The sequence below is a fragment of the Lepidochelys olivacea genome (assembly GCF_965140295.1).
Source record: "Lepidochelys olivacea isolate rLepOli2 genome assembly, chromosome: 2".
In the NCBI taxonomy this organism is placed as follows: Eukaryota; Metazoa; Chordata; order Testudines; family Cheloniidae; genus Lepidochelys; species Lepidochelys olivacea.
Window position 1 is genome coordinate 198,294,393 of NC_140412.1, and position 27,217 is coordinate 198,321,609.

At 46.0% G+C, this 27,217-nt stretch overlaps 1 protein-coding gene across 1 annotated transcript; it reads left to right on the forward strand.

Moving 5' to 3' along the window:
* Positions 1-18,126: 18,126 nt before the first annotated feature.
* On the forward strand, positions 18,127-24,311 carry EOMES (eomesodermin). Its single transcript, XM_084622025.1, has 6 exons — positions 18,127-18,925; positions 20,206-20,360; positions 20,905-21,026; positions 21,464-21,622; positions 21,719-21,780; positions 22,493-24,311. The coding sequence occupies exons 1-6, from the start codon at positions 18,195-18,197 to the stop codon at positions 23,226-23,228; spliced, it is 1,965 nt and encodes a 654-aa protein (XP_084478151.1). The 5' UTR covers positions 18,127-18,194; the 3' UTR covers positions 23,229-24,311.
* Positions 24,312-27,217: the final 2,906 nt, after the last annotated feature.

Below are 27,217 nucleotides of genomic sequence, written 5' to 3' on the forward strand. Positions count from 1 at the left end.
CAGTTGTTCCTCTGTAGGTCACATTTAAAGTGACCACTTTCTTCATAATGTAGCTCACTTCATTGTACTAGGATATTGTACCCTATATACTGCACCTACATGGGGAAAAATCAGATGTGTATTTCTTCATTGGCGGTCGCAATAACAGAAACCATAGTATTGACAGGGCTCAGATGTTTTATCACTGTGTTGCCTAATGTCTGAGGGCTTGTCTACTCTACCAGCTAGATCGATGGGCAACGATAGATCCAGCGGGGGTCAATTTATTGTGTCTTGTATAGAGGCGATAAATTGACTGCCAATTGCTCTAGCGTCGACTCCAGTACTCCACCTCAACGAGAAGCGCAAGGGGAATTGACGGGAGAGCATCTCCCATTGACACACTACAGCGAAGACACCATGGTAAGTAGATCTAAGTACATCGACTTCAGTTACGTTATTCACATAGCTGAAATTGTATAACCTAGATAGATCTCCCCCACCCCTGTAGTTTAGACCAGCCCTGAGTCCTCTTGGCAGTAGAATTTCCTCCAGATGACTGACGTGTCTGATTTTTGCCAGTATAAACACGCCCGCCTTGTCTACACTAGGATGATTAGGACCCCTAATTCTCTACTAATGCATCCCCTCTGGTGGTAGCACAGTAGAATAGACAAGGCTCTTGACAAATATTTTAAAACCTGAGAGCCAAAGTTGGATTCTTAAATCTTTGTCTGGGCACTTATGTAGAGCTGACTCGATTCTGAGTGCCCACAAATGCCAGTAAAGTAAATCGGAGCTGCAGGTTCTGTGTACATTTGGAAATCAGGCCTCTTAGGTGCCTACATCTGAATTTTGAAGCTTAACTTTATGTAACCAGGTGTTTTAAAAAATGGGCCCTTGTGTTTTTTCCCATACTAGCCTCTTTTGCCTGGGTCTTGCAAATACTCACATGAGTAACTTTGGAGCTATTTATATACATAAAACTACTCTGGCGTGCAAGTGTCTAAGGAATTGGGTACTTAAAATGCATTCTTTAAATTAACAAATGAATGGCACCAGGAAAGTGCACTACCATGATCATATACAATACAGTAACTTCAAAGTCTCATGTTTAATCATCCCAACTGTCTACAAGCAGTCATTTCAAATTGTATGACCATTTCAAGGTGCTTTTTTATAACAGTCTCCTCTGTGATCTTGCTAAAAGTTTTTATTTGTTTACTTTTTACATGGTTGAACTATTTAGGAATGTATAAAACAGGAGTGAAGTATACAGAATCATTAATATAATCCTTACGTAATACAGCAATTGAATATAGTTATCTATTAATGGAGATTCTCTATGTCCTAGTAAGGAGGAGAGGATGGACGATGATAAAATGTGAGTAGACTCTGATGAGAAACAGTCAAATAAAAAAGAGTCCCGTTCAATATTATATAATGGCAGAGAGCTAAAAAGTGGCAATTTTTTGAGTGCTTATATCCAAATGCTGGATCTAAATAATAAGATGGGTGAACTTGAGTGCCTCGTATTAAATGAGAATATTGAGACAGCAGGCATCACAGAAACTTGGTGGAATGAGGATAGTCAATGGGACACAGTAATACCAGGATACAAGGTATATCGGAAGGACCAAACAGATTGTGCTGGTGGGGGAGTGGCACTATATGTGAAAGAAAGCACAGATTCAAATGAAGTAAAATCTTAAATGAACCAAAGTGTACCATAGAATCTCTATGGATAGTAATCCCATGTTCGAACAATAAGAATATAGCAGTAGGGATATATTACTAACCACCTGACCAGGATGGTGATAGTGACTGTGAAATGTTCAGGGAGATGAGAGAGGCTATAAAAATAAAAAACTCAATAATAATGAGGGATTTCAACTATCCCCAGATTGACTGGGTACATGTCACCTCAGGACAGGATGCAGAGATGAAGTTTCTTGACACCTTAAATGACCACTTCTTGGAGAAGCTAGTCCTGGCACCCACAAGAGGATAGCCAATTCTTGATTTAGTCCTAAGTGGAGCACAGAATCTAGTCCAAGAGGTGAATATAGCTGGGCCGCTTGGTAATTGTGACCATAATATAATTAAATTTAACATCCCTGTGATGAGGAAAACACTGCAGCAGCCCAACACAGTAGCATTTAATTTCAGAAAGGGGGACAACACAAAAAAGAAGAAGCTAGTGAAACACAAATTAAAAGGTACAGTGCCAAAAGTGAAAACCCTGCAAGCTGCATGGAAACTTTTTAAAGATACCATAATAGAGGCTCAACTTAAATGTATACCCCAAATTAAAAAAACATAGTAAGAGAACTAAAAAAGTGGCACCATGGATAAACAACAAAGTAAAAGATGCAGTGAAAGGAAAAAGGCATCCTTTACAAAGTGGAAGTTAAATCCTAGTGAGGAAAATAGAAAGAAGCATAAACTCTGGCAAGTGAAGTGTAAAAACATAATTAGGAAGGCCAAAAAATAATTTGAAGAACAACTAGCCAAAGACTCAAAAAGCAATAGCAAACATTTTTTTCAGTACATCAGAAGCAGGAAGCCTGGTAAACAACCAGTGGGGCCACTGGCCGATCAAGATGCTGAAGGAGTCCTCAAGGACAATAAGGCCATTGCAGTGAAACAAAATGAATTCTTTGCATCGGTCTTCACAGCTGAGGATGTGAGAGAAATTCCCAAACCTGAGCCATTCTTTTTATGTGACAAATCCAAGGAACTGTCCCAGATTGAGGTGTCAGTAGCGGTTTTGGAACAAATTGATAAAATAAAGAGTAAGAAGTCACCAGGACCAGATGGTATTCATCCAAGAGTTCTGAAGGAACTCAAATGGGAAATTGCAGAACTACTATCTTTGGTTTGTAACCTATAATTTAAATCAGCTTCTGTACCAAATGACTGTAGGATAGCTAATGTGATGCCAACTTTTAAAAAGGGCTCCAGAGGTGATCCTGGCAATTACACGCCAGTAAGCCTAACTTCAGTACAGAGCAATCTGGTTGAAACTATAGTAAAAAACAGAATTGTCAGACACATAGATGAACATAATTTGCTGGGTAAGAATCAACCTAGTTTTTGTAAAGGGAAATCATGCCTCACAATCTACTAGAATTCTTTGAGGGGGTCAACAAGCATGTGGACAAGGGGGATCCAGTGGAAAGAGTGTACTTAAGATTTTCAGAAAGCCTTTGACAAGATCACTCACCAAAGGCTCTTAAGCAAAGTAAGCTGTCATGGAATAAGCAGAATGGTCCTCTCATAGTTTAAACACAGGAAACAATGGGTAGGAATAAATGGTCAGTTTTCAGAATGGAGAGAGGTAAATAGTGGTATCCCCCCAGAGTCTGTATTGGAACCAGTTCTATTCAAAATATTCATAAATGATCTGGAAAAAGGGCTAAACAGTGAGGTGGCAAAATGTACAGTTGATATAAAACTACTCAGAATAGTTAAGTCCAAAGCAAAGAGCTACACAGGGGTCTCACAAAACTGGGTGACTGGGCAACAAAATGGCAGATGAAATTCTATGTTGTTAAGTGCAAAGTAATGCACATTGTAAAACATAATCACAACTATATATGTAAAATGATGGCATCTAATTTAGCTGTTTCCACTCAAGAAAGAGATCTTGGCTCAGTATCTGAAAACATCCACTCAGTGTGCAGCAGCAGTCAAAAAAGTGAACAGAATGTTGGGCATCATTAAGAAAGGGACAGATAATAAGCAGAAACTATCATATTGCCACTATATAAATCCATGGTACAACCACATCTGCAATACTGTGTGCAGATGTGGTCGTCCAATCTCACAAAAGATATATTGGAATTGGAAAAGGTCCAGAAAAGGGCAACAAAATGCTTAGGGTATGGAAAGGTTTCCATATGAGGATGGATTAATAAGACTGGGACTTTTCAGCTTGGAAAAGAGACGACTAAGGGGGGTTATGATAGAGGTCTATGAAATCATGGCTGGTGTGGAGAAAGTAAATAAGAAAGTGTTATTTACTCCTTCTCATAACAAAGAATTGGGGGCCTCTTCAAATGAAATGAATAGGCAGCAGGTTTAAAATAAACAAAAGGAAGTATTTCTTCACACAACGCACCTTTGTCAACCTGTGGAACTCTTTGCCAGAGGATGCTGTGAAGGACAAGACTATAACAAAAAGAAGAAGCTAGTGAAACACAATTTAAAAGGACAAAAATTCAAAAAAGAACCAGGTAAATTCATGGAGAATAGGTCCATCAGTGGACCAGGATGGGAAGGGATGATGTCCCTAGTCTCTGTTTGCCAGAAGCTCCGAATGGACGTCAGGGGATGGATCACTTGATTATTATGTTATGTTCGTTCCCTCTGGGGCACTGGCATTGGCCACTGTTAGAAGACAGGATACTGGGCTAGATGGACTTTTGGTCTGAGCCAGTATGGCCATTCTTATGTACAAATTCTGATGGAGGCTAATCATTGAGGGCCTGATCCAAAGTCCATTGAAGTTAATGGAAAGCTTTTCTGAACACACTAGCATTGACTTCTCATCAGGTCAATAGGAATCTTTCCAGTAATGGTTTTATGCTTTTAGCTAGTATCAATAAACATTGTAAATAGATTTTAAAGGTTCATTTGTTTGGCTTTCTCATTTTCTTCTGCATGATCTCTTTCAGTAGCTAATAAGCATTTTTGTGAATTTGCATAATATCTCATTTAAAAGACAGAGAACAAATGTGCTGTTCTGCTGCTATGAACTACAAATTCCTGATCTGTGCCCATTTAGTCTGCACACTGGAAATAGTCTGCGTGCATCTACTGGATTGTAAACAATGGGGAAACCTACAGAAGAGGAACCACCTGCCTCCCCAATGTGTCATACAGATCAGAAAGTTCCATCCTTCAATGTAGAGACTAACCAGTTTATTTGAGCATAAGCATAAGCATCCGATGAAGTGAGCTGTAGCTCAGGAAAGCTTATGCTCAGATAAATTGGTTAGTCTCTAAGGTGCCACAAGTCCTCCTTTTCTTTTTGCGAATACAGACTAACAGGGCAGTTACTCTGAAACCTATCCTTCAATGTGAAACCCACTCAGATCTCTGAAATTTAGCAAAGAGCTCCCCATTATCAGCTGATTTACAAGAAATGCACTTGCCTGAGGCTAACAGGAACGCCTCACTCAGCTCCCCCTCCTCCTTAACACTGATCACAATACAGCACCCCAGTAAAGTGATGGTCCCTGATTCATGTCATCCCTGAGAAATAAATATGTGTCTGTGAGTAAATCTTGCAGATCATGAACTAGCTTCCGATATTTAACTATTTAAATTGTTTTCGGTGTTATACAGCTCAGTCCTTACAAGCATATTGTTTCTCACGGACACACACTGCCCGGGAATAAGACGCTTTAAAGAGGCTCGCTGCGTGATGTGAAACTGGCAGCAGATTATTGTCAGTCTTCCAGAGGGAATGCTATATAGTCTTCCAGAGGAAATATATAACATTATGCACGCACAGGGAGCCAAAGCGTATGTCTGAGTACGTCTTGAACGATATATAACATGTTCTCCCCTCAGTTCTCTCTCTATGCCCGCTACATACATGCCTTGAGAGAGCGCTAGCGAAAGGTGCGAGCACTAGGCGCCCTGTAAGAAGACGCTCTGTAGAGAAACGTGTCCAGTCAAGAGCTCCATAATCATATATCTGCTGTGAGCCACACGCCCAGCGGACTATAGCTGCGGACCCCTAGGCCGTGTGCACGGGCTGTGGGGCGGCACGGGGGCGCACACGCCCCGTGTCTGTGGCCAGTGTGGGGGGAGGTGGCGGCTGTGGGCGCAGCCCTGCGCTCCGCTCTCTCTTGTGAGACTCCTAGTCAAGTCCGTGGGCAGCAGGACAGGATCGGGCCCTCAGCCCGGAGACTTGGACACGTGCGTGGCTCAAATGAAGGCAGCCCAGGGGCTTGTCAACGCCTCGGCCGCTTGGGCTGGGGGGCGGCCGCGGCGCACGCAGCGAGCGAGGCTCCAGCAGGGCCGGGGCTTGACGCTGCCGGGGGCGCGCTGAGTGTCTGCGCTCGGTGGGGGCGGGGGGAGGAAGAGGCCCCGGGCCGCGCTGGACAGGGGGAGCCCGGGGCGCTCCCGAGCCGTGGGCGGAGCGCGGCGCCGGCCGGGCTGCGCGGGGAGAGTGAGGCGGCCGGGGCCATGGCAAGCTCTTCAGCCGGCTCCCCCCCGGGCCGCGCTGGGTGGCTCCAGCCCCAAGCCAGCTGCGGGCCCCTGGGCCGGACGCCCGTGCCCAGCCCATTGGAGCCGCTGGGTCTGTGCGGGGGCGGGCTCAGTTCCCCTCCCTCCCACCTCCTGGCCGGCTCCCCAGCTCACCTTGTAGGCCTGCCCCATGTTCCCACCCCCTGCCTTCACAAATCCGCACACACGCCCCTGGAACCCCCACCTGGGGTATTCTGTCTGCTACCCAAGATCCATAAACCTGGAAATCCTGGACGCCCCATCATCTCAGGCATTGGCACCCTGACAGCAGGATTGTCCTGCTATGCAGACTCTCTCCTCAGGCCCTACGCTACCAGCACTCCCAGCTATCTTCGAGACACCACTGACTTCCTGAGGAAACTACAATCCATCGGTGATCTTCCTGAAAACACCATCCTGGCCACTATGGATGCAGAAGCCCTCTACACCAACATTCCACACAAAGATGGACTACAAGCCGTCAGGGACACTATCCCCAATAATGTCACGGCAAACCTGGTGGCTGAACTTTGTGACTTTGTCTTCACCCATAACTATTTCACATTTGGGGACAATGTATACCTTCAAATCAGCGGCGCTGCTATGGGTACCCGCATGGCCCCACAGTATGCCAACATTTTTATGACTGACTTAGAACAACGCTTCCTCAGCTCTCGTCCCCTAATGCCCCTACTCTACTTGCGCTACATTGATGACATCTTCATCATCTGGACCCATAGCAAAGAAGCCCTTGAGGAATTCCACCATGATTTCAACAATTTCCATCCCACCATCAACCTCAGCCTGGACCAGTCCACACAAGAGATCCACTTCCTGGACACTACGGTGCTAATAAGCGATGGTCACATAAACACCACCCTATACCAGAAACCTACTGACCACTATTCCTACCTACATGCCTCCAGCTTTCACCCAGACCACACCACACGATCCATCGTCTACAGCCAAGCTCTATGATACAACTGCATTTGCTCCAACCCCTCAGACAGAGACAAACACCTACAAGATCTCTGTCAAGCATTCTTACAACTACAATACCCACCTGCTGAAGTGAAGAAACAGATTGACAGAGCCAGAAGAGTACCCAGAAGTCACCTACTACAGGACAGGCCCAACAAAGAAAATAACAGAACGCCACTAGCCATCACCTTCAGCCCCCAACTAAAACCTCTCCAACGCATCATCAAGGATCTACAACCTATCCTGAAGGACGACCCATCACTCCCACAGATCTTGGCAGACAGGCCAGTCCTTGCTTACAGACAGGCCCCCAACCTGAAGCAAATACTCACCAGCAACCACACACCACACAACAGAACCACTAACCCAGGAACCTATCCTTGCAACAAAGCCCATTGACAACTGTGTCCACATATCTATTCAGGGGACACCATCATAGGGCCTAATCACATCAGCCACAGTATCAGAGGCTCGTTCACCTGCACATCTACCAATGTGATATATGTCATCATTTGCCAGCAATGCCCCTCTGCCATGTACATGGTCAAAGTGGACAGTCTCTACGTAAAAGAATAAATGGACACAAATCAGATGTCAAGAATTATAACATTCAAAAACCAATTGGAGAACACTTCAGTCTCTCTGGTCACTTGATTACAGACCTAAAAGTGGCAATACTTCAACAAAAAAACTTCAGAAAAAGTCTCCAAGGAGAAACTGCTGAATTGGAATTAATTTGCAAACTTGATACAATTAACTTAGGCTTGAATAGATACTAGGAGTGGATGGGTCATTACACAAAGTAAAACTATTTACCCATGTTTATCCCCACCCCCCACTGTTCCTCAGACGTTCTTGTCAACTGCTGGAAATGGCCCACCTTGATTATCACTACAAAAGGTGCCCCCCCCCTTCCCCGGCGCTGTTCGGCTGGTAATAGCTCACCTTAAGTGATCAGTCTCGTTACAGTGTGTATGGTAACACCCATTGTTTCATCTTATCTTTGTATATAAATCTCCCCAATGTATTTTCCACTGAATGCATCCGATGAAGTGAGCTGTAGCTCACGAAAGCTTATGCTCAAATAAATTTGTTAGTCTCTAAGGTGCCACAAGTACTCCTTTTCTTATTGCTGCTAAGGGATTCCACAGGCCACCAGCCTCTTCAGCTAGCTAGGTGCTTTGCGGGTATCAGACCATAAGAACGGCCAGACTGGGTCAGACCAAAGGTCCATCCAGCCTAGTATCCTGTCTACCGACAGTGGCCAGTGCCAGGTGCCCCAGAGGGAATGAACAGAACAGGTAATCATCAAGTGATCCATCCCCTGTCACCCATTCCCAGCTTCTGGCAAACAGAGACTAGGGACATCATTCCTGTGCATCCTGGCTAATAGCCACTGATGGATCTATCCTCCAGGAATTTATCTGGTTCTTTTTTGAACCCTGTTATAATCTTGGCCTTCACAACATCCTCTGGCAAAGAGTTCAACAGGTTGACTGTGCGTTGTGTGAAAAAAATACTTCCCTTTGTTTTAAACCTGCTGCCTGTTCATTTAATTTGGTGACCCCTAGTTCTTGTGTTATGAGAAAGAGTAAATAACACTTTCTTATTTTCTTTCTCCACACCCGTCATGATTTTATAGACCTTTGTCATATGCTCCCTTAGTCATCTCTTTTCCAAGCTGAAAAGTCCCAGTCTTATTAATTCTTATTAATCTATCCTTGTATGGAAACCATTCCATACCCTAAGCATTTTGTTGCCCTTTTCTGAACCTTTTCCAGTTCCAATATATCTTTTCTGAGATGGGACGACCACATCTGCACACTATTCAAGAGGTGGATGTACCATGGATTTATATAGCGGCATATCATATTTTCTGTCTTATTATCTTTCCCTTTCTTAATGATTCCCAACATGCTGTTCACTTTTTTGACTGCCGCTGCATATTGAGTGGATGTTTTCAGAGAACTATCCACAATGACTCCAAGATCTCTTTCTTGAGTGATAACAACTATTTTAGACCCCATCATTTTATATGTATAATTGGGATTATCTTTTCCAATGTGCATTACTTTGCATTTATCAACATTGAATTTCATCTGCCATTTTGTTGCCCAGTCACGCAGTTTTGAGAGATCCTTTTGTAGCTCTTTGCAGTCTGCCTGGGGCTTAACTATCTTGAGTAGTTTTGTATCATCTGCAAATTTTGCCACCTCACTGTTTGCCCCCTTTTTGAGAGCTATGTTGAATAGAACTGGTCCCAGTAGAGACCCCTGTGGGAAACCGCTATTTACCTCTCTTCATTCTGAAAACTAACCATTTGTTCCTAACCTTTGTTTCCTATATTTTAAGTAGTTACTGATCCCTGAGCAGACCTTCCCTCTTATCCCATGACAGCTTACTTTGCTTAAGAGCCTTTGGTGAGGGACCTTGTCAAAGACTTTCTGAAAATCTAAGTACAGTCTATCCACTGGATCCCCCTTGGTCACATGCTTGTTGACCCCCTCAAAGAATTCTAGTAAATCGATGTGGCATGATTTCCCTTTACAAAAACCATGTTGACTCTTTCCCAACAAATAGCATTCAACTATGTGTCTGACAATTCTGTTCTTTACTATAGTTTCAACCAGTTCACCAGGTACTGAAGTCAGTGAATTGATCCCCACTTACAGCTGTAAGCATCATTTTGATTGTCCCCCCAATAATCTGTACTCAGCTGAGGTGCCTGCAGAAGCCTAACACAGAACAAACCGTTAAAGATGAAATCCTGACCCCACTGAAGTCAATGGTAAAATCCCGTTGATTTTAATGAAGCTGGGATTTCACCCTAAGCAGGGTCGTTCCTACCCATACGCAAAGTACCCAGCTGCGTAGGGCACCAGAAAATTTGGGGCAGCACATTTACTGGTGCCCTGAATAGCTGCGTGCTGCTCCAGCCCTGCCCCGCCTCTTCCCAATAGCCACCGCCCCTGCTCTGCCCCAGCCCTGCTCCCATTCCACCCCTTCCCCAAAACCCCTGCCCTGCTCCGCCCCACCCCTTCCCACCCCCGTCCCCTGAGGACTCCAGCAAGACCAGGCCTGCAGTCACCGGCGGCAGGAAGTGCAGCGACCCGGCCCCAGCCATGCCGCTGGTGAGTGCTGGGGGGTGGTTCCCCCCTGCTGCCCAAGCCAGCCCCTGCTCTGAGGAGGCCTGCCCCCCTCCACATGGGGGGGCTGTGTTGGGGCCCAGAATAGCTAGGGATGGCCCTGACCCTAAGTGTTTTCTCTGTGGGTTTTCCACCAGCCTTTTTCTTCCTTCACACTGCCCACCTTCATGATCATCTAATGTAGACCTGCCACTGGTCTTACAATCGGGGGGGCTTCCACCTTTCTCCATGCAGGTCTAGACCAAATGGTGAAAATGCTGGCACCTTGTCTACCTTAGCCCATTGCTACCACTGGGGGCAGTAATGTAGGAAGTGCAAAAGGAAGGGCTGATGTGAACAAGGACCAAGATGCAGTGAGGCTGACCCATCTCTATTATTTGCAAGTGCTCCTGTAGTATGTACCTAGCTTTGGTTCTAATTTCTCCATATTTCTGTAGTTGACTTACTCTTTATTGCTGCAGTTAAGTAATATCTGGGTACTCACTAAACTTTCTTGTGTGATGGTTATCATAAGTGGTACTGGAACTTTCTTGTGTGATGGTTGTCATAAGTGAACAGTTACTGCTTCTGATATTACCATATCCCACTGTTAATTATTTTTTCAACCCACAGAGTTAATTGTTTTCCCACTGTAAGCCTCAGCTTGAGTCCACCTGGAGCAAAAATATCAAAAATGTAATATTTCTCTACTAACGTTGTCAGCAGGAAATATTTGATAGCTCTGACATGAACTCCAGTTATGCAAGCAGCTCAGCATGGGTTTTATCAGGGCCATCAGGATGAAAGTTTACTTTTTAAAGTGCTAGGGGAAAAAACAAAACATTTACAGAATTTAAACTGACAACTGCAGTAAGCAGATGGAATAAAGTCAATGATAGAAAGACAGAACAGCGGAGCTATTTCTGTTATCACAATCCAAGCATATTACAGTGAGCTTGTCAAAATTGTCTTGAAATCAAACAGAGTACTTTAAAGTGTATCCTTCTAATGGCACTGTATTCGCAACAGGGATTTGTTTTAGCTATCAGTGATTATTTAATAGAACAATATTTCCTTTTATAGTGAGACTGAGAATTTCAAAAAATCTATGTAGTAGGTAAGTTTGCCTTAAAAAAGTTTCTCCGAATTGTCTAGGCTCTCTTAATTACAGGTTATTGGAGGAAAAAAGCAAGTACTTGACGGAGTACTACTTTGGGAGCTCACAATAGGTGTATAATATATAATATGAGATGTTATATTATTTGTGGTTGAGGTTTGTTCTGTGGTTATTCAATCCTTACTCTAGTCTTTCTGCCCCTTCCTTTCAACTTATAATATTCCTTTTGGAGAAAAGAGAGCCACCAAACTGCTAATTCAACTTAATTCTGTTGTTATCCCTGTCCCAATCCTCTCTGAACCTCCCCTGATGCTTGTTGAAACTATACTGGCGTCCAACTTGCAAAACCTTCTACCTTCTGCCAGTGCAATGTTTCTTGTCTGTTTTTATAGCCCAAGGTTGCTAATTAAATTTGCCTTGCCTGTACAGATGGAACCAAACTACAGCTTTATCTACATTAACCAAAGTATCTTTTGCTGACAATACAGTAGATTCAGCTGGACCTAGTTTTCTCTCTAGCTAACCCCCACTTATGCCGAGCCTGGTTTAGCCTTCTCCATTGCTTACACCTTGAACTTCCCAGAGTGGGATGTGGGATCAGACTCTGATTAGCAAAGATCATCAAAGAAATCCATAGTTTCTAGTTGCTGTGTTCCATGTAACCTTGTAGGTGCGGGGAGAAGGAAAAGTGAATGGTTGCAATTATTTTAAAGTTGTTGAGAAGATTATTTTATTTTCAGACACTGAGCACTACTCTACAATAGATTCCAGCTCTTGATTCCTTAATTTTTGCCTGTTTGTTCTTTTCATTTGAGTTATTCCTGGTAGTCACTGATCTTTCCCATCTGTTGCTGAATTTTCAGGTAAGCGTCTTTCTTTTTAGTGTATGGTTTAGTTTAATGTTTATGCCCTGCCTTCCGCTATTTAAAATGTTCATGTTCTAACCTCTGATTTAAAGGACTAAATGGCCTATTCATCCCATTCACATTTTCCATAGCTCTGGGTCCAATTTTATCTTTCAGTAATTATTATAAAAAGGTAAATCTGATGATAGCCTAGTGAATGTTAAAGACAAAAGAACTTCAGTTTGTAGGAGTATTGTTTGCTTCTCTTTAAAAATAAGTATACCCTAGTTCTGATGAAGTCCAGCTTCACCTTTTAGCCCTAAAGGAATGCAGATTTTAAACTGCTACATATGGCAGCTTTTAAAAAATGTACATTTCAAATGCTCATCGAATATATCATTGTTTAATCTGACAGATTGGCCATCTTGATTACCATATAACACCACTTTGTACTTCTTTCTCTCTGGGGATCTCAAAGCACTTTACCAACACCCAGAGGAAGTAGGTGAACAGTTTCAGAGTAACAGCCGTGTTAGTCTGTATTCGCAAAAAGAAAAGGAGTACTTGTGGCACCGTAGAGACTAACCAATTTATTTGAGCATGAGCTTTCGTGAGCTACAGCTCACTTCATCGGATGCATACCGTGGAAACTGCAGAAGACATTATATACACAGAGACCATGAAACAATACCTCCACCCACCCCACTCTCCTGCTGGTAATAGCTAATAGATAAGCTATTACCAGCAGGAGAGTGGGGTGGGAGGAGGTATTGTTTCATGGTCTCTGTGTATATAATGTCTTCTGCAGTTTCCACGGTATGCATCCGATGAAGTGAGCTGTAGCTCACGAAAGCTCATGCTCAAATAAATTGGTTAGTCTCTAAGGTGCCACAAGTACTCCTTTTCTTTTAGGTGAATAGTATCATCCCCATTTGACAGACGAGAAAATGAAAGCAGAGAGAGGTATGCAGCCAACTTTCAAAAGTAGCCATTCAATTTCAGTGCCCAACCTGGAACAGCTGGGCCTGATTTTCAGAGGTGTTGAAAGCCGACAGCTTCCTCGACTGCCGCACAGGGCAAGCTATAGATGCTCATTAATTTTGAAAGTGAGGACCAAGCTATCTGAAGCAGGGCATATGTAAACGGAAGCATCCAAAATCAGTAGCCACTTTTGAAAATCTTGGGCTTAGTCACTTAGAAAATGTCACACAGAAAGTTTAAATATAGGAAAAAAATAAGACCTAGAACTCCTGACTTGAAGTCCCCATGCATGAACCACAAGAGCATCCCTACCTCCTTTGTTTGACCAGGTTATTTTTATTTGTATGTAGTAAAAAGGACAAACTAGGTGAATAGAGCACCTATGACTTCCTATTTCAAATATGTAGTATATATAAAAGCCTCCCAGCCTTTGAGATGGCATCTGTGCCAACCAGGCAGCAGGAGTTTAAAAGGGAGAGGCCAAGATACATTTAAACAAAAATAAATCCAAAGATAATTAGTCAAAGCCACAGATAATTTGCATATTTATCTAGGGTCCAAGAGAAGCCATGATTACCTGTAAATCTTGAGATGTTTCAGCAGAAAATGAACAAAGTGTCTGACCAACATAGAAAGTGATTGGATAACATTCTGTTAGTATGGATGAAAGTAAAAGTTTTCTTAAACTATTGATCTGGATCCATTGGGATGTGCATGAGAGAATCATGGAAGCTAGATATGGAAAAGACCTACTGGATCATAAGGTCTTTTCTTTAGGAGACCCGGTTCAGCAAAGCACTTAAGTATGTGCTAAAGGGCTTTGCTGAACTGGCAGCTGTATTTTGATATACAGATCTCATATGAAAGAGGTAACAGTTATTCCACTTAATCTTATCCAGAAGGCAACAAGTGTAATGTACATTAATGATACCTTACTGTAAATAAAACCGCATAAACAGGGTCTCCTTGAATAGATATTGCTTTTGATTCAGTGAGATTCATATATTTGAATTAAGTCGAACAATTCATCATTCTATGAAACAGTCTGAAACCTCAGATTTCCTTCCCCCCCCCCCCAACATTTATTTTGTGGTTTGGGGATCGTTTTAGTAGCTGTACTTTTTTGACACTCTTCTTTTTCTTTCTGGAAAGTCTGCACGTACCGTAATTTTATTTGAAGAGTTCAGTGATCCAGTTACAATCCCATATGCGTTATCCAATACGCGACTAAAATATGGCTCAGGCTTGCAGTGTAGTTAGGACTGAACTGCTACAGTTCTAAATCCATCATTCAAGAACATGGTTGTAGCTCACGAAAGCTTATGCTCTAATAAATTGGTTAGTCTCTAAGGTGCCACAAGTCCTCCTTTTCTTTTTGGTTCATTCCAGTATCCAATAGAAGGCTTAACTTTGCTTTTACTATCTCTGAGAATTACTGTCTTGTAACTGGATTCCCCTGTAATATAGATTTTTTTACAGTCTAGTTGGAATTAGAAAGTCTAGAAACAAATTGTTTTGTGTTAGCAAAGAGTTACAGAATAGATAACTCTTAATGTAGAGTGGGGCAAATTATTTTTCAACCATAGGGACTGTCTGTCGATTTCCCATGCAAAGAACAAACAAGTGTAAAAATATGTGTGTGTGCTCAAACCATCATACGGCCAGATTTCACCCGTGTGTATTGGGGGGAAGGAAATAAAATGTTAGTATATCCTTTATGCAGAGTCAAATCCTGCAGCTCTTACTCTGTCCAAAATCACATAGATTGCAATGGAAATTTTGCCTGAGTAAGCACAGAATTTGACCCATGATGAATAAGCAAGTTCCTAGCTCTCTGCTTCTTATTTCCCCAAAAGCCATATACTGTCCGTAGGTGTTTATACAACCTCCTCGGACTGCTGTGGGAGTTCCATGTCAGGATCGAGGCCAGCATATGTTTCTCGAAAGGTGATCTGAAATCTTAAAAGAATACTGAAAATGTAAAGAATCTGATTAAAATCTTAAATCATTAGCAGAATCCATGTGTAATCTTCATTACAAATATATTTGAAAAAAAACCGAAAAGCTTTACCTGTCATGGGTTTTTGTCTTCTCTACAGAAAAATCCCTAAGGGGATATGGAGTTGGAGTTGTTCCTGATTAGCTGATCCTGATAACTCCACGTGTGGTGTGGACAGGATATATTCTGGAATAACAGTGCCTTGTTCTTGCTTTTAGTTTAACTCACTTGGAAAGTTAATCAGATACAATTATTCGGGAACAACTCCATGGGTAGACAAGCCCTTTCAGGATCCTATTGAAACTCATTGGAGGCTCCAGATGAAATCAGTGGGGAACTGCAACTAGTTCGTAAAGCAGTACAAGGAGCTAAGCCTGTCCAGGTGGGATGTTCTCCGATTTTGTAGGCGAACTAAGGTCTGGGTAGATAGGTACGGGAGGACCCACTCTGCGACGCTTTGGATGACAAAGTGTACTTGTTATATAGTATTTTAATGATTTGGCATTTAAAATACTTTTTAGAATTAAACTCAGTTCACCTAGGTTCAAGAGCATGTGAAATAGAAATGTCTGTGCAGCGCTTAGATAGTGGGGCTTATAGGCGCTATATAAAAACCTTTGCTAGCGAGACGTTTTTCAGTATCTGTCGGGTGCGCTGCAAGTTCCACACGCGGGAGGAATTTTGATCACAGTAACGCCCCCCTTTCACGAGCGGTGGTCACTTCGCTATTGAATAGTAAATGGGGTGAGGTCTGCAGATCGCTTTGCCGTCCACTACTAGTGAAGATCCGGCTGAATGGTTTGTATCTGCGCCGCTCTTCTCCCCCCAGAACAAACCCATCCCCTTGCCGAGAGAAATAGCCGCGGTCCCAGCGCTCAGGACCTCAGCGCAGGCAGGTCTCCGCTGAACGCCCGGGCTCCTGACTCGGCAACTGGTTTGTCTTTTTCGTTCGCACCGCAAAAAGTGAGGCAAAACTTTACAAGAGCGAGACGGGACGAACCGGGGTGGCAGATAACAGTGATAACTGCAGGCTGTGAGCCGACCTGTCCTGCAGCACCAGCGGCCGCTTTACCATCTCCCCGTGCGTTTTGTTGCGCTGCAATTTAAATTTAGTGCTTAAGTATTTGCGAGCGTTTCGCTTCTTTCTTCGGCTTCTGATCATTACATACTAAGTGCACATCAGCTGCCCTTTAAACTGATCATCTAGCCTCTTTGCCTACCGTCCTTTAACCAAACCTTTGGCTAATATTTACAAACAAGCCCGGCACCAAATAGCATCGGAGTTCCTGTAACTGCAAAAGTTTTGTAAAGCTGGACAAATGTATTTTGATCCACGGGGATGCGCGGGTTTGGTTAATTCTGAGCGCCTTATCTTGGCTTCATGTGACCTTGTCAACCTGTTATGTTAAAAAAAAAGTCAAAATCCCGAAGGAGTTGCTCAAGGCAGTCAGACAAAGCGTGGCTGGAGTTTGGACTGTTATGTATTAGTAACTGTTAATTCATAGCGAATATGCTTCCGTCGCTTTTTTTCAGCAACGAAATATTGGGGTTTTTTTTTATAATTTGCTTTAAAAATTGGATGTTAGGAATATTCACTCTGTTGAAGTCATGGCAGATTTAGGCATCTGCACGAAGAGAGGTCGAAGGGGTTCAGTCATGACCCCATGCTCTGACTTTTAAAAATCAGAAATCAATCTAATTCTTCTTACATTCTAGCTCTTCGTCTGTCGGGGTTAAAACAAAACTACCCGCTGTATCAGTGATGGGGAGACATATAAAATTCTCCATCTGGAATTGTTAAAACAAGGAATCTATCAGACAATTAAAATACAATTCCGTTTTGCAGCACCGGATTATTGAAGCAAATAAATTTTATTTATTTATTTTTGGGCGGGGAAGGGTAGAATTGAAATAGCAAAACAGCCCTTACAGTTGCTTGAAAGAGAAGCCCCTGATAAGGTGTAAAGAGCTCTGGGTCATCCTGATGTAAATGATGCTCTGATCTTTGGTATAAAGGCGTTTCTACCCTAGCTGGCATGGCTGCAGAAAGGCTGAATTGTTTCAGGGGCGAGACCGCTGTTGAGAGCCTTTAATCTCGCCCATCAAATTTAAATGAAATGTGGATCTCGTTTCTTGGCTGGCAACGATAATCGCAGATGTCTCGCTTGCTAAATTGTTAAACACCGTCTACGAAGGCACTGGGGAGCAAAATCCGTGGATCTTTAAGGCTATATAACTACATGGATTTCAGGCTGCATCACTGACATTTTGTCCAGATCTTCTCTCTTTCCCCTCTGAAAGTTGCTTTCTTCCCATTAAAGTCTTCCACATGCAGGGTCCTTTTCTTTATACCCAAGCAGCTGTTATCTAAGAGGCCTGCATCATCTTTATTAAGAGATCGTCATTTTGCTAACGCCTGGCGGCGGGGTAAAATCCAAAGTAGATCACCCTAGCCACCAGGAAATCCACTTCAAGTTCCTGCTTCCTCTCTCCCTTTACCAAAGCAGGACACGAAGGGATTTTGATCTCCCATCAGGAGCCAGTTAAAGGGGGGGCGGGGGCGGGAATGGAGTCACAGGTGACTTGTTCCAATTAGTAGCTGTCTAATTAAATTAGTGTCACAGAAACCAGCCAATGGGCCAGCCAGGATGACGGGGGCTGCCACGAACTAGACCTCCCCAAGCCCCTCCCCGGCGGCCCGAGGAGCCCAGCGTGCCTATATAAATAGTCTCCGTTTAATTCAGCAGCAGAGGTGGCTTGTTTTCAGTGGGGAAGGTAGGAGTAGGGAGGGGGGGGCAGCGAGGGGGTGGGGAAGTTGCAGGGGAACTTTCCGGGCGGGGGGCCCTTGCGGCTCGGCACTTTCCCTCCCTGGGAGGAGCCGCGCTCCAGAGCAGCCCCGGGCTCCCTCCCGACTGGCGCTGGAGAGGATGCAGCTCGGGGAGCAGCTGCTGGCCAGCGCCGCGAGCCTGGCCGGGCCCCCCTTCTACCCGCCGGAGAGCGGCGGCGCCCGCGGCGGCCACCGCAGCCAGCCCAGCTCGGGCTCCCCGCAGCGCCTGGACTTGGACAAGGGGCCGAAGAAGTGCGGCAGCGCCGGGCCGGGCATGCTGAGCGAGGCGGAGGCCGGCGAGCCCTTCCCCGGCGCGGGCTCCAAGCAGGGCGCCCCGGACGGCCGCAAGGCGGCCCCTTGCGGGGAGGCCGAGCTGCCCCCGGCCGCCGCCGCCCGCTACCCGCTGGACAGCCTGAGCGCCGAGCGCTACTACCTGCAGTCCCCCGGGCCGCAGGGGGCCGAGCTGGGCGGGCCCTGCTCGCTCTTCCCCTACCCGGCGGCGCAGCACGGCTCCGTCTACCAATCGCCCGGCGGGGCGCGCTACCCCTACGGCTCCGTGCTGTCCCCGGGGGGCTTCTCGGCCGCCGTGTGCTCCCCGGGCGGCCGGGCGCAGTTCGGGGGCGGCGGCGGCGGCGGCTACCAGTACGGGCAAGGGGCGGCGGGGCCCCTGTACAGCCCCTACCCGGCGGCGGGCTCCTGCGGCGGGCTGGGCGCCTTAGCCGTGCCCGGCTCGGGGCCGGGGCTCCGGGCGCAGGTCTTCCTCTGCAACCGCCCGCTCTGGCTCAAGTTCCACCGGCACCAGACCGAGATGATCATCACCAAGCAGGGCAGGTACGGAGGGGCCCGGGCCGGGCGTGCGGGGATCCCCAAGCCCCACACCGGCTATAACCCCCACGCCACCGATTCCTTCTGGGCCCCCGGTGCCAGCCCTGGGCGTCAAGGGGGCTCTGGGTTCGCCGCCCGCTAAAGCGGCTTGTGCGGGGGGCTCGCCTGGGGGGCATCGGGCTCTTCCCGCTTCGTTTTACACGTCCCGTTTCTCGAGGGCGATCTGGAGCCCCGAGCTGCCTCTTGCTGCCCCTGAGCCGCGGGGGGGTTAATTTGTTGCCACGTTAAAAATCAAACCAAACCGACGCTCTTTTTTTTTTTTTTTTTTTTTTTTTTGGCCAGTGAAACTCGACGGGAGCCGGAGAAGGGCCATTTAAACGGCGCCTCCCCACCCGGAGCCCGCTCTGCCCCCGGGCTCGGGCTCTCCGCCCACGGGGAGGATTTGCGCTAATTCGGGGTTGCCCTGGGCTTGGGCGAGTGTGGCGGGCAGCGAAGCCCAGCAAGCGCCGCGGTTTTGGTGCCGGGCCGGTTTTCTTTTCTAAGCCGCCGACCTGGAGGACCGGAGCCCGTCCCCGTGCGGGGCAAAACCCCCGGGGCTTCGGGAAGGGTTTGGCGGAGGTGGCTGGCGGGGGAGCAGAACTCGCGGCTCCCGGGGAAGCGAATCGGATTGGGGGGGGGGTCAGTAAGTGTAATTGTGTGTGTTTGGCGGGGGGGTCCCGTTAGGGTTTCGGAAGGGCCAGTCTCTTAGCCGAAAACTCGCTGTCCGCGGGGCAGTGGCGGGGGTTGGGTGGGAGGCGGATGGTTTCTTGCTGGGGGGGGAAGGAGCCAGAAATGTGGCTCTTGCTGAGGTTTTCTTCGCGCCGGGTCCTGTGAGTAGCTCGCCTGTTGTCGGTGGGAGACTGAGGGGAAGGGAGCAGCGCCGTGGGGGCTGAAATCTAGCCGACTTGATAACGAATCCCAAGTGGAAATGGCCGGGCCCTGGCGGGGCTGGTTCCCCCCCCCCCCGCAAAGCCGAGGTCGATTTGGACCCCAAGAGCCGCTGAGACCCCCTGGCCGTGACCCTCCGAAGGCAGCCGGCTGGGACAATCCAGTCCCTGCCTCAGTTCCCCCCCCCCCCCCCCGCAGACTGCTTGGGCTCCAAGCGTCCCGGTGCCTGGCAGAGCGCCCCGAGCCGCGCCCCAGCGGGCAGACCCGGAGCCGGTCCCTGAGCTCTGGCTCGGAGCCCTTCCTTGGCGTCCCCGGGCGCGCCGCTGACTTGCGCGGTCTCCGCTTTTTTTCCCTCGCAGGCGGATGTTTCCCTTCCTGAGCTTCAACATCACCGGCCTCAGCCCCACGGCCCATTACAACGTGTTCGTGGAGGTGGTGCTGGCCGATCCCAACCACTGGCGCTTCCAAGGGGGCAAGTGGGTGACGTGCGGGAAAGCGGACAACAACATGCAAGGTACCTTGCGGCCCGGCCCCTCCAGCCAGGCTCTGGGAAACCGGCTCCCGATCGGCCCCGGCCCTTCCCCTTCCCAAGCCAGCCCGGCCACGGGGCGTGCTCCCCCCGCTGGCTCTTCCCTGTGGCCTGTGAGCAATGGCCAGGCCCGCAGGCGCGTCCCTGGGACATTTGCAGGGCAAACCCCAAATGCTCAACCCCCTTTCAAGGGTGGTGAAGGGTTTTAACGCGCGTGAGAAACCCCTGGGCTGGAAGATGGCGCTGCCATGGCCTCCCTGCCCCTCTGCAGGCGGGGCCAGGTGCTGTCCCCAAGCCGAGCTGGGCACTAAATGAAATTTCACAGCATTTAATATACAAAGATGTACGCTTGTCCTTCCGGGAATCTAGCAGCACCCAGGGACTAACTTGCAGTGCATCTGCCTCCCCTCCCTTTGTCCCATGGCTGGTGCCAAAGATGATCCCTGTCACTCCAATATCTGCTTCCTGAATTTTGTGTACAGGACTGCTCTTGTAATTCTTACATTTGCCTCTCTTCTCTCTCTCCTAGGCAACAAAGTGTATGTTCACCCTGAGTCCCCAAACACTGGAGCTCATTGGATGAGGCAGGAGATCTCTTTTGGAAAACTAAAACTGACCAATAACAAAGGTGCTAACAATAATAATACTCAGGTAAATAACTGATAAATAGCCTCTAAATCAAAAAAGTAGCATCAGATAGTGATTGGATTTTCAGGGCTTCATGACCCTATCTTGCAGATCTATACTAGCCTCAGAAAATCGAAAATCATTTGAATCTGTTTAAGTTCAATGGTCTTAACAGATATGGGATGAAAAACTTCCCCCTTCTGTTTAGTCAGTGCATAATGTAGTCTATATGTACTCTGTTGTTCTCTCAGAGCAGTGAATTTTGTGCCACTGTACTCCTAAAGCTATTATCCAGTCTGGTTAAATTGAGGATCACACCTTGCAAACTTCTTGTCTGAAGGCTAAATGATCAGCTTCCAAACATCTGATTGATTTTTCTCCCCTATGGTTAGCACTTTAGTTTTAGGTGCCTTTTATCTGAACAATATCCTAGACTATACTTTATGCATTGTTTCTTCTAGATGATAGTACTTCAGTCTCTACACAAGTACCAACCTCGACTTCATATTGTGGAAGTGACTGAAGATGGGGTTGAAGATCTCAATGACTCTTCAAAGACTCAGACGTTTATTTTCCCGGAAACCCAGTTCATAGCAGTTACTGCATATCAAAACACTGATGTAAGTCATGAGGGGGTTTAAACTTGGGGAAAACTATGGTGGAAGGTGCTTGAGTTAAATTTCTAAATTGCATCAATTCCATCTTCCCCCCCCTAGATCACTCAGCTTAAAATTGATCATAATCCTTTTGCAAAAGGCTTCAGGGACAACTATGATTCGTAAGTATAATTTTTATTCCTACCTCAGTCTAATCTGCCTCCATTTAGGAGGCATATTTCTGGCCTGTTTGTAGAAAGATTTCCATTTTTTAAAACAACTTAGAACCACTGCTTTTATTTTTGGGGATAAGCTATATCCACAACTTCAGTAGATGGTGCAACTCTTTCCTAGCTTTCATTAGATTTTTAAATGCCTTTTGTATGTGTACCATGTCTGTCTTCTGGTGGGTGACTGTAAATTTTGTCTAAAAGGAGCTGACCAAACCCTACACAGAGTAGGTAGGACCTCTTAGTTTTAAAGTCTCACCCAAAAGATCCAGGGTAGTGTGTGGTATTCATTTAATCTATCTTGGCACAAGGGAAAGGTTCATTGTTTACTTTACTCTAAAAATATTTTTAAAAAATATCTATAGATACCTCTTGAAAAGGTGCTGGTCACATTTTTGGTATGTTAAGAATTAAGATTTGTGAAAAGTTGTTTTTTCAAAGCATTGTGTATGCTATATTAAAAGGAGCTGTACTTAGAATTTAAGGCTTGGAAGTGTGTCCTGAGTTGAGGTCCAAGGTGAAACTGGACTTTGATCTTGCAGAATGTATCAAGTGTCCTAAATCCCAGATTTTTATCCTTGGCACATAGTTCAGTCCCTGTCTGTTTTTAATAGTACATGGAATTGTAAAGACCAACACTTAGCATTTCTCTTTTATATTGTAGCATGTACACAGCTTCAGAAAATGACAGATTAACTCCATCTCCCACGGATTCTCCTAGATCCCACCAGATTGTCCCAGGAGCCCGGTACAGCATGCAACCATTCTTCCAGGAACAGTTTGTCAACAACTTGCCACCAGCCAGATTTTACAATGGTGAGAGAACTGTACCTCAGACAAATGGCCTGCTCTCTCCTCAGCAGAATGAAGAGGTGGCCAATCCTCCCCAGAGATGGTTTGTTACTCCTGTACAGCAGCCTGGTACCAACAAACTGGACATGAACTCCTATGAAACAGAATATTCTCCTAGCACCTTGCTCCCCTATGGCATTAAATCTCTTCCCTTGCAGACATCCCATGCTTTGGGATATTATCCTGATCCAACATTCCCTTCCATGGCAGGGTGGGGAAGCAGAGGTTCTTATCAGAGAAAAATGGCAACTGGGTTACCTTGGACCTCCCGAACAAGTCCCCCAGGTTTCTCCGAAGACCACCTTCCCAAGGAGAAGGTGAAAGAAGAAATCAGCTCATCCTGGATAGAGACCCCACCTTCCATAAAGTCTCTAGATTCAAATGATTCTGGCGTCTACACTAGTGCTTGTAAGAGAAGACGACTCTCTCCTAGCACTTCCAGCAATGAAAATTCTCTAACAATGAAATGTGAAGACATGCATGCTGAGGACTATAGCAAAGACACTTCAAAAGGCATGGGCTACTATGCTTTCTATACTACTACTTAGAGCATTATTTCATCCCGATTTGGCTAAATTTTCAGGGTGGCTTTGAGTTTTGTTTTTCTTTCATTTTGTTTTTTCTACATAAAAGTTGCCAAAAAGGCTCTTGCCTTCCACCTTGAATTGTTTTTGTGCAGTTCTATAGAAGGTGCCAAAGCTTTTTGACTACTGGAGGTAATTGGGTGGGGAAGGAACTGTATTATAATTTGATCTTAACTTTTGGAAGGAACAGTAAGGGGGTTGTTAGCAAGATCCTGTTTTTTACAATGTGGATTATTTATTGGAGACACTAAAATGTACAGTTTGGCTGGCTCAGTGGTCTAGGGGTAAGTGCTATGCATTACCAAACAGGAGCTCTGGGTTTTTTATCCTAAACTCTCTTTGCGTCTAGGTCTCTGAGAAGTGTCTGCAACTGCTACACTGTGCTTCAGATAGAGTAGGCCTCATCAACACACTCAGCTGCCCAATCAGAAGCATCTAACTCAGTGCAGTTAGGGCTGCTTGGACAGAAGATAACACAAGAAGGGAGGATTACTTTTAAAAAAATTTTATGAATGGAAAGTTTTGACTTGAACACCCTGCTGCCCAGGCCCGGGGTTTGATCAAATCTGACTTTCTTTAACTTGGGTGGGAGAAAATGACTTAATTGTGGAGGGGGAGGGGGGGTTATGAGAAGTGAACTTTATGGAGGTGGCCAAAAAAAGACAGTGTACAGCTGTATTTGTCTAGGTACACTGTAGAGTACTGTGGAATACATTGTATAAATAGTCTACATATAGAGGTCTGGTTGGGATTATATGAAGTTGGTGCTTTGGCGTTCTAAAAGCATTTTTGATTATTCCAGCAAATTTAGCCTCTTGGAGCATTTAAAAAATGCATTGCTGAAAGTATATCAAAAGGTATCTATATTGACTTGTAGGTAAAGTGGTTTTTTCAGCTGCCCTGTATTAACTTGAAAGTGATGTAATTTATCCACTCTTCTCGCGACTAGTTTCAGATGTTTCAAAATAATGCAAACCCTAAAGCGCTGGCACACAAATTTCTGAAAATGTTTCTCTTGGATTTTTTTGCTATGTACATAGTAGTAATTTTTAAATAAATGTGATGTGTGCTGGGGCAAGACTGGGTCTTTTTTCGCCTTTTTTTTCCCCCCCACCCTCTCCAAAGTTATTGCGGATGGAGGACTCTTGTTGAAAAATGCAGTGTAGAGTTGTTTCTCCTAGCAGCTGGGGCGGACCCTCGGGCGGGATGCTTTTTGGGGGGAGAACTAAGTCTCCTAAGGATATGGGGTCAGTCATGCTATTTTTACCAAAGGTCTTAATACCGAGGAGGGGGTAATTTTGCGTGGCCTGCCCCCTGAAGAACTTGCGGGCGGGGAATCTCGAAGGTGGACGTTCTGTCTCTTCCAGCCCAGGCAGTGGCAGTCGGAGAAATCGAAGAAGGTGAACCAATAGCTGGATACTGCAAAGCCTACGGTTAATGCAGATGTCAAGTGTGTTTTGTTTTGTTTGTTTTGTTTGTTGCGGGGGGAGGGGTAGTTATTGTTCTTACAACTTGCAGGGGCTGATTCTGTAGAGGCCCGATCCCCCTCCCACTCATGGGGCGGGGGAATTTTAGCGTTTCACTGACAATGCTGAGACGTGGACTGGCGGCTCAGATCTTCTCCCAGGGCCCGTAGCGCTCGTTCTCGGCACGCCTCGCCCAGGTGGCAGCCTGTGAAGCTTAACTACAATCAAGGAGCCCTTCGCGGGGGGGGAGAGACGATTCTGCTGTTGTCTCTGAAATGAACAGCTGCAGGTAGGAGCCCACCCCTTCGCCACGTGAAGGAAGGGGGGAGGCTATCCCCTTTGCAGCGCGGTGCTCTGTCACATTTCCCCCCTGCCCCGCTTGGGCTAAAAGTGCCCTCTACACCTCCAGGGCCACCCCACTGTCTCTGTGAGCGAGGTGCAAACGAGCACGCTCAGCTGCAGGCCGGGGCTGAGCAGCGCCCCCCCTTTGCGGTTGTACCCTGCTCCCTGCAAAGTTACACGCACTCAGCCGCCCGGGGTCCCTCGGGGTGGGGCTGGCCCACTAGCCCAAGCCCTGTGCGTGCTGCCTTCAAAGCCCTCTCTTCCGATAAAATGTCATGCCCTACCCACAGCGGGGGGCGGCTGAGGGGGCGGCGAGGCATTAGCTCAGGCCAGGTCCCAACTGCGGGGAGACTTGTGAATTTCACTTATCACCTTCTGTGAGCTTCTCAACGAAGAGGCGCCTTAGCAGCGAGGCTGGGTGCGAGATGAGGCAGGAGTTCCCCTGCTCAGAGCGGCCCTGTACACCAACGTGGTGACTGCAGGGGGGTATTCTCTCGCAGGGGGTGGCAGTAGGTTTGGGGGATGGTATCGAGCAGCAGCCAAGTTTCCAGCGCCCTTTGAGACCGCTTTTCAACTGTTTCTTTGGAGGGAACAGCCAGAAGCCTCCTTCCCTGATGTTGTTAGTAGAAAATCCTCTTTTCTGCAATAATTCGTAGGGAGGGAAGCCCAAAGAACAAGACAATCTAGCCCAGACTCCAAAGGCAGCACGTTTTGCATGAGATAAACTTTGAAAAGGGACGATCCCTTTCCTTAGGAAATGCAGTTAGTAATAGGATTAAACTGTTAGCAATGCCCCAGTGGAAACAAAATAAAACAAACCTTCAGAAATGGGAACCTCCCTGACTGCATTAACGCAATCAAAGGATCATTTGCATCAAGTCTTTTACATGGACCGTGCAAACGTTAGCATGTAAAAAGCATTAACGCTTCTCGTAAAGCTTCTGAAACGGGGCCAACAGCTGTCATCAAACCTCGAGCCTGCGTTTCTTTCAGGCTAGAAAATAGGATCAAAAAGCATTGGAGAGAGATTCGTTAGTTTGGAGGTTTGAGGGCAAGTCTACGCGTTACCATGAGTGGTTCCACTCCAAAGGAAGTCGCGGTGCTCAGGTCTCTGGCCATCGTTCTCCCGAGCTGTCTTAAAGGAGTTTCACCTTCCACCGGCATGAGCCTAGGGTGATCCAATCGCGGGGGAGGGTTAGAGATGCCTGACGCTGTAGCAGATCTGGAAGAAATGATCCGGAAGGAGGGGTGGTGGTCTGATTTTTTTTTCAATCAGGTGCGTTATAAACACCATAAACCTGTGCCCGTATTTCTGCCTCTGTTTATTGACTGGCTCTGCAATGGGATTTTAACGAAATCGCTTCCATACTCTGCCTTCTCACAGTTGCAAAATGCCAAAGCTACTGACTTTAGGAGCCCGCTTCTACTGTAGTGTGGTTAAAATCTGTATATTTTTGCACTGCACAGTAAAAAGAACTTGTGAAAAGTCCTCACACTGTTTAATAGAAACATAAGTGCCTGGCTGGCCCCAATTAACACCTTGTGATTATAAGGCATTCCTAAAATGGGGTGTCAGACACCAAATTGTGAATAAATGCATCTAATTAATCTTCATAGGCTGACACGGATAAACAAGTCTATATTTAAATAAAGATCAAGGGGCTAGATGCTGCTTATTTGTTTACATTAGCAGTAGATAAAGTTAGCTACCCCAGCCTTTGCTTCGTAATGTGATTTACAAAGACAAACACAATAAATGGGTAAAGGAATTCAGTCCTCTACAGCTACACTGCTGATTATTTAACATGTGTTCCCTATTTTTTTTAAAAAAAATCTAACGATTATTTTTCCTTTCATGTAACTATCAAAACCACCCCAGGGAGGCCGTGGCATAGGGCTGCTGCGATCCATGCCGAATTAGTCCAAGATAGCTATGCTGAATCCGGAATCCAAGGTGTGATTTACAAAGAGCTCTTTTTTCCCTCCTCTCTGTCATTCCGGGGTTTGGGAGGCCATGGTATTAATACACCTTCAGCCAGTCCCTAGTACGTTTCAATCTACTAAGGTAGGGGGAGAGGGGATTTAAAACCCTTCTTAAGCTAATAGAGAATTAATGAAAGGCTCGCCCGCCGTGAGATCGCCGAA

Bases quoted from the DNA above. Each gene is read 5' to 3' on its own strand.
- EOMES (XM_084622025.1), top strand. From the start codon at position 18,195: ATGCAGCTCGGGGAGCAGCTGCTGGCCAGCGCCGCGAGCCTGGCCGGG. The intron at 18,926-20,205 runs GTACGGAGGGGC...TTTCCCTCGCAG, and splicing joins ATCATCACCAAGCAGGGCAG to GCGGATGTTTCCCTTCCTGA. The intron at 20,361-20,904 runs GTACCTTGCGGC...TCTCTCTCCTAG, and splicing joins AGCGGACAACAACATGCAAG to GCAACAAAGTGTATGTTCAC.